This window comes from Rutilus rutilus (genome assembly GCF_951802725.1).
Source record: "Rutilus rutilus genome assembly, chromosome: 7".
Taxonomy (NCBI): Eukaryota; Metazoa; Chordata; class Actinopteri; order Cypriniformes; family Leuciscidae; genus Rutilus; species Rutilus rutilus.
Genome location: NC_140221.1, coordinates 1,292,501 through 1,305,793, shown reverse-complemented (window position 1 = coordinate 1,305,793; position 13,293 = coordinate 1,292,501). Strand labels below are relative to the sequence as shown.

The 13,293-nt window shown below is 39.3% G+C and overlaps 1 protein-coding gene across 2 annotated transcripts in view; it reads right to left on the bottom strand.

Annotated features, from left to right (window-relative positions):
* Positions 1-1,359: 1,359 nt before the first annotated feature.
* gpsm1b (G protein signaling modulator 1b) overlaps positions 1,360-13,293 on the bottom strand; it is a 51,605-nt gene continuing 39,671 nt past the window's right edge. Inside the window, exons 12-14 of one of the 2 annotated variants that reach the window (XM_084415155.1) lie at positions 10,848-10,992; positions 7,952-8,157; positions 1,360-6,283 (exon numbers count right to left, since the gene is read on the bottom strand). In XM_084415155.1, the coding sequence (XP_084271281.1) occupies positions 6,083-6,283; positions 7,952-8,157; positions 10,848-10,992 (552 nt within the window). In that variant the 3' untranslated portion in view covers positions 1,360-6,082. Of the gene's footprint in view, positions 6,284-7,245; positions 7,686-7,924; positions 8,158-10,847; positions 10,993-13,293 lie in introns of those variants that run through there. The other variant, XM_084415156.1, reaches the window with a different exon arrangement.

Below are 13,293 nucleotides of genomic sequence, written 5' to 3'. Positions count from 1 at the left end.
TTGTCAGTGGGAGAACATTTCTGTCTATCATAAAAACACACCGGTCAAGCGCCTACTAACTCTGACCAGCTCACATGTGGTGCATGAGGAAGTTTGTCCACCCTGTTACATGACATTTTAACAATGCAACAGGGTGGACGTTTTAAGCTCATTACTAGCTCGGAAAGAGCAACACACTTGCAGAAGATTTACATTTAGGAAGAATTTTAATAGCTATATAAAATAAAATAAACATTTTGGAAGCAAACATTTTTATGTCCAGTATAAATGGACACAACAGGGTGGACATCTTATGTTTTATACTATTAGATAAGTCTTCTAAATAAAAATGAGGCAAAGAGAGAAAAGTTCCCTCCAAGGAAATGATGTCAGTTCTAGCAAGTCATGTGATTTAGTGAATATGTTTAAAGCTACACTGTAGGATTTTCCCCCATCTAGCGGTGAAATTGTATATGACTACCAACTGAATATTACTTTCTAGTAATTCTAGTAGAAGTAATTACACATTAATGAGCACATATCATTTTGAAAGAACAAAGTGTTTTTTTGCTAAGAATCAACTTTAAAAATTACACAGTGTAGCTTTAAAGTCCCCCTGTAGTCAATCATTTTATCCCTTAAAACTCATCTTTGATCTCCAGAATCACATATTTAAACATTTTATCCTTGAAAAATGCCTTAAAATATCTTGAATGTAACTCGACACCCTTGCCTCATTTAGTATGCGTGGTTCTATGAATTTGCAAATGAGCCCCGCCTCCACTCACTCACTCAGCTCAGAGATCCACTGGTTGACGATCACACGTTGATCTGATTGGTTACAAGGTAGTTTGTGACGTCAGAAACACCGGCGATTTCAAAGCGTGTCTTTGGTTCACTGCAGTTTTAAGGAGGAAATACTCAGCAATGGTGTCGACTTATGAACTTACACATGCTTTGTCTTAAAGCAGATTAAAAACACCACATAGACACATAAACAACATTAAAAGCTGGATTTCCACCACAGGGGGATTTTAAGATTTTAAAGGGGAGAGTAGCACCAGGGTGTAACAGGGTGGACTGAAGCTGAAGAGACATAAACTAATTTAACGGTTTCATTTTTTGGCAAAATGAATTGGACAAGGAAAGTTTGTCAAGGCCAACTTGATATTTCTCTTGAATAAGTCTGTATGTTTAGTATGAAAATGCGTGTGTTTAAACGCGCAGGGTTAATACAATCTTGCCGACCCCAAACTTTTGATCAGTAGTGATACACAAGTACATTTGAACATATATATTAAAATAAAGCCAGAAGAAACTTGTGTCCTGTATTGATTTTCACTCTAATATTTCTCTGCTGAAAAAGATGAGTGCTTAATATCATTTTCATCAACATTTTATTAAAAGCAAGGGATTCATTCCCATGTCCATGAACAGGAAATAAATATAAAACATTTATGTACATCGGGGCAATGGCTTTTCACAAGCTTTCACACTCATTCACACCATTATTACAACATCATAACTATCACAATTCAGGAAATATTTCTGTTAAACCATGACAAATTAAATATATTTCTTTTTAATAATTTACCGTTCCATCCATAACTAATACAGTTCTGAATTCAACCTCATCAGATCATTATGAATCTAATACATATTTCCACTATTCCTGATATTTTGTTGAGTATTAGAAATGAGGGCTAGTATTAGTTACAACCATAATGCATCAGCAGAAACATATTATTAATCAATATGAATCTGCTGTTTAGCTTGTTAAAATAAAAGTAACTCAATAAATATTTAAAAATTATACATAATGCATTTAGACTTTCTTAAAATAAAATAAAAATAAAAAGATCATTTATGGCCTCTGCTTATTTCTACCACTAGATGGCAGTGAGTAGACTTAAAGTATTTAAATTCCCTCCAAAACTATTAAATGTGCACAAATTGCTCCACATGAACATCAAAATGACATTTAATTCATCTAAAACATTAGTCTGCTGATCATTGGCCACAAATGACTAAAAGCAACTCAATCAATGTCCAACTCGGAGCCGGTTATGGAAAACTCACTAATCACTCGTTTGGTTTTGGAAGTAAAAGCAGTTTCAGGCGATTCAGTCGAACCGTGAAAGTGGGAACTGGAATTTCCATGAACATTCACATACTTTAATTTCGCCACATTATAACAATACTTAAAAACTCTTTTTCACAAAATTTTTTTTTTCTTTTTTTTTCCAGATATTTCTCAACACTTTCAATAAATACATCAGTTACAATATCTTGGAGCTGAGAAGAGACGGAGAGAAATGGAGAAAGTTACGCAGCCCTATAATGTCTGTCAGCAGCTCGATGGAGGACACCACGGAAAGCCCAAACCCAAATGCACTTGCGATTAAGAAGGTCAAAGATACAGCGGCACTAGTGGAAATACTGTCAATAACCACACACACACACACACACACACCAGAACAACACTGCTGGAGTCTCAGAAAACACAATATCAAAGAATACAATCAGAGTCTGCAGGTTTCTCTCGTTAAGGCAGCGGACGAGAAACACGTGATGATGACGAGGTGAATCTGAGCGTCTCGAACAACAGGGCGAATTCACTAAACGCTTTATTATCTAATGAACATTTCACTACTGTTCCCATTCAGTTATGACAACATTATTTCCAGTAAGGCTTACAGTCAAACCAACATTTATCCAGACACCTTTCTCACATTATCACAGATTATGCGCTATAGTTTAGAAAATAGTAATAAAATATGATAAATCAGTTGATATTTGACTGGTTTTGTCCGTCCTTCTGTTAGACTGTCTCACACATGAATTATGTTGAATATCTGTCAGCTGTTAAATTTAACTCCACAATTAGATAATACCAGTTTAGCTCAACCAATCACCAAGCAATGCTTCATTGTGTTCAGTCTGTGTGTAAAAAGAGCATTAGCAATTAAAGAAAACACACTTCAGCAAAACATGATCAGCTCAAAGTGTCCCAATCATTGTCACTGGTAGTCTCTATATGAAGAATATTTGTGTATAATATGTCACAGTTTACTTTATTTTGCTCTCCTCACTCACATTAATGAACTGTAGTGTCCTGCACACACTCTATCTGGTGTCTGAATCATCTTTGGTTTGACTGAATGTGAACGTCACGCGAACATTCCATTTGATCGTTCTTCAAACAGAATGTAAAGGAACTGTTACTTTTGAATGTTTGCTGAACATTCCGAAACAAGTCGTTACATTTAAAAAACGTTAGATGAACGTCCAACTGAAAAAAACATTCCATGAATGATGTATAAATAATGTCAACGTTTCGAGAACATTAGATAAACGTTCTGTTACTTCTGAGAACGTTCGCTGTTAGCTGTGCAGAAAGCAGACGTAATATAATAACTATATATAGCTTAATAAGTAACTAATGTGCTGCTTATTGATGCTCAGATGGAGACGGTCTTTATAAGCGGCTGGTAAAGAGTCTCAGAGTCTTTATTGTCCCTGTAAAGAACATTATAAAGAGTGTTTAACCAGAAACTCCACCGACGCTGAATGGAGGAGAACGGCGTCAGTTTTCTAGCACTGATAGACATATATCTGTGTAGTGTGTGTTCCGCACTCGTGTGTGTGGCGTTCCCTGATGTCTTTATCCTCATGTTGTGTTCCGGACCTGGAGAGGATGTTCAGTCGCACTTTATTTTACAGTACAGTGCACTTACAGTATTAAGAAAGTACTGGTGATATACAGTGCATGCAGAATTACTAGGCAAGGTGATTTTTTTATCACATTTTACCACATTAACCTTAATAACTACTACTATTAATTTTGTATTTAATCATAAATTCATCACCAATGAGCATTTCACTGTCCAATGCAATTTCTAGTATTGCATCCTTCTCATGGGCATTTCACAATTTTTTACTTTTCATTTTCTCTTTTGGCTCATTTTATCTGTAAAAGAAAATGGCCTGAATATAAGGTGTTTTTTATTATGATTTAATTATATATCACTTATAAATGATCAAATACAAAATGAAAAGTAGTTATTAAGATTAATGTGGTTTGGAATTGGTAAAATGTGCCTGGAAAAAAATATGATCAAGAAAAACAACTAATAATTCTGCACACACTGTAAGGTTACTAATATATTACAGTACGTGTACTTACGGTACTAAGAGTGTACTGGTAATATAAGGTAACTACATGGGTTAAGGTTAGGATTAGGGGCAGGTTAAGTTATTATTACTAATACCCAGTTATTGTAAGTACTATAATAAGTGCACAGTATGTACACGAAGAACAGGACTGTAACATAAGGTGCTACCGGATTTTCTTTTCCCCAGAAATGCTAGTTCATATTATTATAGCATTGGACTTAAACGTACTGGCTTTGCTCATGAGGATAAAACTTCCTAAATTTGTTTTTGATAATTTGTCTAACCGTGTTACACTTGTGGTGTTCTGGACAGCCTACACACAACTGCTCATAAATCTGTTATTGTCAAATACTGGGTTCAGATTTTGTGTTTGCTTCTGGAACTGACTGACACTGAAGTGCATCAGCTCAGATCTGTAGCTGTGTTTCTGTTAAACTATTTTTATGCAAATTTTGGGATATCACATAAAAAAAAATTAGGGAATGAACTTGCGCTCCCGGGGGCGGTTCAGCGAAAAGAGGAGGCGTGTTCCGGCGCAAACGTTCCCTGGTGCTATTTTGCAGTTTCAGAAAACAATTCCTCCACAGACCAGGAGAAACCTCGTCTAAAGTCAGTGGCGCATTGCACATGTTATTCAGATGCTATTTTAAGGGCGCATGCTTGGCCATAATCAATGTAGCGAGTGCACAACGCTCATACACTTTGCTTCTCTCATCTACACAGAAGCAGCAGTTTTCATTTTTAGAAAACCATACATTATTACAAGGAACAATATTACCACATGAGGGAAATCATTGTGGTGTCCATGAAGATGTGAAAAATAGGCATAAATCTAGCTTACACATTTACCCAAATTACTATACGCCTGTTTAACCGAAGCTAATTTGGTTGTGTTTCTCCATCCCCAATGTCACTTCTCTGTGTTTTACGGCCCTGACGAGAACGTCGGTCTGAGACGCTTCAGATGCGCACTGATCAACGTGATGGTTTTGAATTGCTTGAAATATGAATGGAAAAAGGGAAAATCATATCAGCTACATAAAATTATGAGAACTTTATAATTGTGCGTTTTGGACGTGGCTTTTAATGTTGAGACTTTTGTTATTGTAATCAGGCTCTTAAAATACAGAAATATTTTGATTTAGATTTATCAGCCAATATATCGGTTATAGGCTTTCAAATATAAAGAATTATCGGTTATCGGACAATTTTTTCATATCGGTGCATCTCTAGTTTTATGCAATACCCCGATTTTGCACATAAGTTAAATTCGCAGCTTTAGATGGAAACGCAGATAACGAGGCCGAGGATCGGAAAGGAAACACAAAACCTGAGCTGACTGAGAGAGAAAGACTGAATCCAATATTGGAGATAACGAGAGATTTACAAGCAAGATAAAGCACAAGGGTTAATTAACAACTGAACGACATCAGCCACTGATTCCCAGTGAATTCGCCCAGTTATTCCCATTAATATAAACTCTATCACAGCAAAAAATGTCTTGTTTCCAGTCCAAATATCAAAAAATTCTTAAATCAAGATGCATTTACTAGATGAGTAAAATGCCATTCGATATTATGTCTTGTTTTATGGGGAAATAAATCAAAATTAAGAGATTTGTTGCTCAAAACAAGCAAAATGATCTACTAATGGGGTAAGAAAAGTCATCTTGTTTCTGTGAATTAAGATTATTTTATTATTATATGATTATTATTCATTTTGATTTATATCCCCAGAAAACATAATACCGTATGTCATTTTACTCATGTAGTAAATGCATCTTGATTAAAGAATTTTTTGATATTTAGACTGAGTAAGAAAAGCATGTTCTGCGTGTCTCATTGGCTGTAAAGCACCGGAGGCGTATACTGAGATGGCACTTGTGTTCTTCATGTTTCTGTTGGTCTGGTGAGCGAGTCCGTTTGCTCTAGCCGTGGTTCGGAGAGTCGGGGTCCGGGTCCAGGTCCGGGTCCAGGTCCGGGTCGTCTGACGGGAGCTTCACGCGCTGCTCGTCCATGCGCTTGGCCTGGACTCTCTGAATGAGGCTGAAGAAGTCCTCGTCGGGGACGGTCGGGGCCCGCGGACCCCCTTCAGGAGGAGAGCAGCGCTGGTCGTCGATCCGGGACGACTGAGCAGAGACACAGCAGAGAAACACACGCTCAGAGAAACACAACTAGAGGACCGGCTGCTGGGTCAGACTGAGGAGGAGTGTTGTCTAAACTCTAAAGTACCACACTGCAAACAATGCTTTTCTTACTCAGTATTTTTGTCTTGTTTCCAGTCCAAATATCTAAAAATACTTAAATCACGATGCATTTACTAAATCAGTAAAATGACATAAGATAGTATGTCTTATTTTCAAAATTAAGTGATTTATTGCTTTAAAAAAAGCTAAATGATCTGCCAATGGGGAAAGAAAAATAATCTTAATTCAAACAGAAACAAGTTTTTTTTTTCTTACCCCATTGGCAGATAATTTTGCTTGTTTTAAGCAAAAACTCACTTAATTTTTATTTATATCCACAGAAAACAAGACATAATATCTTACGTCATTTTACTACTTTAGTAAATGCATCTTGATTTAAGAATTTTTTGATATTTGGACTGGAAACAAGACAAGAATACTGAGTAAGAAAAGCATTGTTTGCAGTGTGACTGCATGTATGCATGTAAACATATTGTAGGAGACTCCGAAACAACATTAGGACTCTTTAAAAATAGCATAATTTGTAATATTATTTTTAGGCAGTGCGACTTCGGTACCAAGAAATGTAACGAACAAAAAAATGTGAGGCTTTGAGCGCTGTTGAGCGGATTCGCAAACGCCTCTGATTGGCCGTTTTGTTCATGAGCTCATCGGATATGTCTGTGATTGGCTACAATGATCAGCGCTTCAAAAACATGTTGTAAATATACATCAGTGAGGCTCTTCAGCGAGCACTTACACACACACACACACACGCGAGCGTTTGAGAAAGGACCAGCTGTGCTTTCAAACTCACGCTCCCGTTTTCTAAAACACTTTTAAACGCTCCCGTGCGCTGATCATTGTAGCCAATCACAGACATTTCTGATGAGCTCTTGAACACAACGGCCAATCAGAGTCGTTTATGATCCCGCTCAACAGCGCTCAAAGCCTCACCGAAGTCGACACTTTAGACAACACTAGTGAGGAGCGTTCAGTCTTGCCGGGAAGTTTATTCTGTTTTCAACGACTGAAATGATCTTCTATCAGGCAGTGTTCATATTTGAATTCGCTTTTATTTTATTTTATTTTTAGGCTTATTTCTGTTTTAGTAATTTTACTACTTGAACTTATTTTATTTCAATAAGTTGCCATGTCAACATTTCTTATAGGTTTTAGTCATTTTGTTATGTACTTTAGTCATTTTTATATGTAGCATTTATATACTGTTGTAGTATTTATTAATATTTTTGAATTAGCTTTTTATATTTTCAGTTTTCATTTTAATTTAGTTTTAGAGGTTCAGGCTCGGGCTCGGCTCGGCTCAGGCTCGGCTCAGCTCGGGCTCGGGCTCGGCTCAGCTCGGCTCAGGCTCGGCTCGGGCTCGGCTCGGCTCGGCTCGGGCTCGGCTCGGCTCGGGCTCGGCTCGGCTCGGCTCGGCTCGGGCTCGGGCTCGGCTCGGCTCGGGCTCGGCTCGGGCTCGGCTCGGGCTCGGCTCGGCTCGGGCTCGGCTCGGGCTCGGCTCGGCTCGGCTCGGCTCGGCTCGGCTCAGCTCAGCTCAGCTCGGCTCAGGCTCGGCTCAGCTCAGGCTCGGCTCGGCTCAACTCTCACCTGGCACTTGATGAGCATGTTGAAGAAGTCATCGCTGGGCTCGGTGGACTCGCTCTCTCCACACAGGTGCCCCAGGTTGTTGTGGGTAATCCTGAGTCCGGGTAGGTTACTGACGCTCACTCTCTGGTCGTCCAGGCGCCGGCTCTGAGAGCTGGCGATCAGATCGAAGAGCTCTTCAGTTTGAGGAGAGGAGAGGAGACTGGCGTCTGAGAAACACACACAAAGAGAAACCATCATCTTAATGTGTCTTACACTCAGGCTGATGCAAAAAATGTAGAATGTGTCGGCCCAGATCCGGCCCACATCCGGTACACATGGATTCCACACATCCCAGATGTGGGCCGGATCTGGGCCGACACTATGCTGCTGACTGGGACATTATAAGGTGATAATATGACCTCAAAATTTCCAGTAACACTTTACAATAAGGTCCCATTTGTTGATGTTAATTGTTAGTTAATGCATAACGATGTTTCTTAATAATAATAGTGCTGGGCAACGATTAATCGCATCCAAAATAAAAGTTTGTGTTTACCTAATATATGTATGTGTGTGTACTGTGTTTAATTATTTTGTATATATAAATACACACATGCATGTATATATTTAAGAAATATTTGCATGTATATATATATACAGTGAGGCAAATAAGTATTTGAACACCCTGCTATTTTGCAAGTTCTCCCACTTGGAAATCATGGAGGGGTCTGAAATTGTCATCGTAGGTGCATGTCCACTGTGAGAGACATAATCAAAAAAAAAAATCCAGAAATCACAATGTATGATTTTTTAACTATTTATTTGTATGATGAAGCTGCAAATAAGTATTTGAACACCTGTCTATCAGCTAGAATTCTGACCCTCAAAGACCTGTTAGTCTGCCTTTAAAATGTCCACCTCCACTCCATTTATTATCCTAAATTAGATGCACCTGTTTGAGGTCGTTAGCTGCATAAAGACACCTGTCCACCCCATACAATCAGTAAGAATCCAACTACTAACATGGCCAAGACCAAAGAGCTGTCCAAAGACACTAGAGACAAAATTGTACACCTCCACAAGGCTGGAAAGGGCTACGGGGAAATTGCCAAGCAGCTTGGTGAAAAAAGGTCCACTGTTGGAGCAATCATTAGAAAATGGAAGAAGCTAAACATGACTGTCAATCTCGTGGGGTCTCAATGATCCTAAGAAAGGTGAGAAATCAGCTCAGAACTACACGGGAGGAGCTGGTCAATGACCTGAAAAGAGCTGGGACCACCGTTTCCAAGGTTACTGTTGGTAATACACTAAGACGTCATGGTTTGAAATCATGCATGGCACGGAAGGTTCCCCTGCTTAAACCAGCACATGTCAAGGCCCGTCTTAAGTTTGCCAATGACCATTTGGATGATCCAGAGGAGTCATGGGAGAAAGTCATGTGGTCAGATGAGACCAAAATAGAACTTTTTGGTCATAATTCCACTAAACGTGTTTGGAGGAAGAAGAATGATGAGTACCATCCCAAGAACACCATCCCTACTGTGAAGCATGGGGGTGGTTGCATCATGCTTTGGGGGTGTTTTTCTGCACATTGGACAGGGCGACTGCACTGTATTAAGGAGAGGATGACCGGGGCCATGTATTGCGAGATTTTGGGGAACAACCTCCTTCCCTCAGTTAGAGCATTGAAGATGGGTCGAGGCTGGGTCTTCCAACATGACAATGACCCGAAGCACACAGCCAGGATAACCAAGGAGTGGCTCTGTAAGAAGCATATCAAGGTTCTGGTGTGGCCTAGCCAGTCTCCAGACCTAAACCCAATAGAGAATCTTTGGAGGGAGCTCAAACTCCGTGTTTCTCAGCGACAGCCCAGAAACCTGACTGATCTAGAGAAGATGTGTGTGGAGGAGTGGGCCAAAATCCCTATGTATGTGTATCTGAGACTGGAAGAGTTTGGTTCGTGTTGTTCGTGTCGAGAAGACGCTGTTTTCTGAGATTGATACGGTAAAACCCACGCCATCGTTACTGTTCGTATCACTGTGATCAAGAGCGGAGATTCAGATATGATAATGAGCGTTTGGTTTCTGACCAATCACAGCAGAGCAGCTCTCAGAGAGGCGGGGCTTAGAGAGACTGAATCCTCGATGGAAGTGTTTCAGACACTGAGAGGAAAGAGCTGATGCTGCAGTGGAGATTATGAGGAATTAGTGTTTTATGACCTTGAATGCATGTGATCCTGTTGTAGGAGACGCCAAAACAACACTAGGAGCCTTTAAAATAGCATAATAGGGCACTTTAATGAAAAATCTTTGTTTTAGACCCATGTGACTTTGTTCTACTGAAATTGAGGACATTTAAGTGTTTTTTGACCTCAGATGCATTTAAACACTGTAGGAGCAGGGTTCGTACAGATACTGTACAAAGAAATTCAATTATTTTTTGGATTTCAAGGACTACAATGAGAGGTCGCACTTATCAAACAATATCTTTAGGATTTTTTAAAGGAATTTTTAAAAACAAATTACAGATATATGGAATCCAAAATACAACTTACAACGTATTTAATAATATATATTAAATACAAAGTTTATAATGGCAATTATTGCTTAATAAATAATATTTTATAGTATAATGTTGCCGTACTTCATCTCCAGAAACGGTCTGATGGGGGTTTATCAGACGGACTGCAGTGTTAACTTAGCTTGAAAAGATTGTATTTGTGTTTTTTCTAAAAAATGTAATTTCATATATATTGTATATAAATAAATAAAGCACTTTTCAAGTACCTCTTCGTAAATATGGCTGTTTTCAAGGGTTTTCCAGGACTTAAATTTCATAAAGTCAAATTCAAGCACTTTAAGCAGCTTGTTCGAACCCTGTAGGAGACTCTAAAAGTCTTATAATCTCAGTGACTGACCGATCCTGTTTTCTTCCACTCCTCCTGCATTCTCTCCATCGGTCGGCTCGTCCAGTTCACAGCGCTGGTCATCCATACGACTGCTCTGAAACTTACTCAACAGGTCGAAGAAGCAGTCTTCATCTGACGGGTCACGGCCCAGTTTCTGCAGGACACACACACCAGAACATCACCATTAAAACCAGAGAGAGAGAGAGAGAGAAAGAGAAGAGAGAGAGCGTGTGTGTGTGTGAGAGAGAGAGAGAAGCAGTCTTCATCTGACGGGTCATGGCCCAGTTTCTGCAGGACACACACACCAGAACATCACCATTAAAACCAGAGAGAGAGAGAGTGAGTGAGTGTGTGTGTGTGTGTGTGTGAGAGAGAGAGAGAAGCAGTCTTCATCTGACGGGTCATGGCCCAGTTTCTGCAGGACACACACACCAGAACATCACCATTAAAACCAGAGAGAGAGAGAGTGAGTGTGTGTGTGTGTGTGTGTGGAAGGTCAAGGACTGTGGTCTATTTTTGTACACTCGCATCTCACCCAAATGACCCTTAAATGAGTTAAATGTCATGAGATAAAGCTGGAGGAATATATCGACGACATGAAACCTGCGATGAAAACTAATTGCAGAACATCACCATTAAAACCACTGAGCGCTTACGATCACTAAACCACCTTACAGTTACACCGTGTCCTAACCAGACGCCATGCAATAAGATTCCAGCGACAAATAATGTGTCTGTCCACACTAGACGCGATGCCACTGCGAGATGCGTGGAAATCAATCAAAACCCACAGCCAATCAGAACAGTGTGTGGGCGGAGTCAGCCAATCAGAACAGTGTGTGGGCGGAGTCAGTTCGCGGTGAGTGGCACCAGAGAGTAATCTTGACGACAATCGCTAGATAATGGATAAGTACATAATCAAATTCACAAATATTACGCCATTTAAACATTAATCAAACACATAGGCTAATGAGTTACTAAAACAATCTTTGTCAAAGAATACACTTGTTTGTACGTTATACACAGTTTGAACGGTCTTGTTTCCATTTGTTTAATTTGAAGATCTGAGGTGAATTATCCATTGTTGCTTTTACAGCTGCAAAGCTGGAGCACTAAATGATATTCAGAGTCACATTACACGCTTTTAACATTAAATAAAGCACATAAACAGCACCTGAGATTATCATCGCCACACTTTGTGTTTGTTGTTCCAGCGCGACGTCGCAGTAAAATAGAAACGTTTCTAAAATAGAATTGTCACGTGTCGCCGTCGCGGCTGGTTAGGACACAGACCGACACACACACTCTGATCAACGTGGAGAAGAACCTTTTATCGCGCGTCGCGTGTAGTGAGGACACGGTGTAATGATCACTAAACCACCTTATGCGACTCCATCAAAAACATTAATCAGAACCATGAGGAGAGTTTAGTACAAGACACACGCAGCATATGAATACAAAACACACACACACACACACAACACACACACAACAATACATGCGGATCCAAAGGAGAAAAAAAATAATACACACAAAAAATAAAAAGACAGAAACAAATATATTTTGCATTAATAAAAGGTTTTACTTTTTTGCATTGTGATATTAATTATATTCAAACCCCCAAAAGTCTGTTTAATTTTGCTGTTTTATTTTTGTAAATCAATGTTTTTACTGTATATTATAAAACTACTGTAATACGTTTCTTTCGAAAGTACCATACATTTCAAGATACTATCATGATCTATGATAAATAATACCATAATGTAAATAATACTATTATAAAAAAGAAAAAAAAAGAAATATGACATGATTTTGACATGTTTTGTGAGATTCAGCGCTGAAACATATTTGTAGAATATTAAAAGAAGGCAAAAGTCTCGACAGATCATGAGCCGCTGTAATCTGTGCTGATACTGAACACTCATGTGAGCTCTTATCACAGTGACCTTTCACACACACACACTCAAACACTCTCACACACACACACACACACACTCAAAAACACAAACACTCACACACTCTCTCTCTCACACACACTCTCACACTCTCTCTCTCTCTCTCACACACACACACACACACACAAAAACACAATCTCTCACACACTCTCTCAGATACACAAACACACTCTCACACACACTCTCACACTCTCTCTCTCTCTCACACACACACACACACACACACACAAAAACACAATCTCTCACACTCTCTCAGATACACAAACACACTCTCACACACACACAAACACACACATCTCTCTCTCTCTCACACACACATACACACTTTCACACACTCCCTCTCACACACATTCAAACACACTCTCACACACACACACACACACTCAAACACTCACACATACACACACACACTCTCTTTCACACACACACATTCAAACACACTCATACACACACACTCACATTCAAACACAAACACTCTCTTTCACACACACACACATACA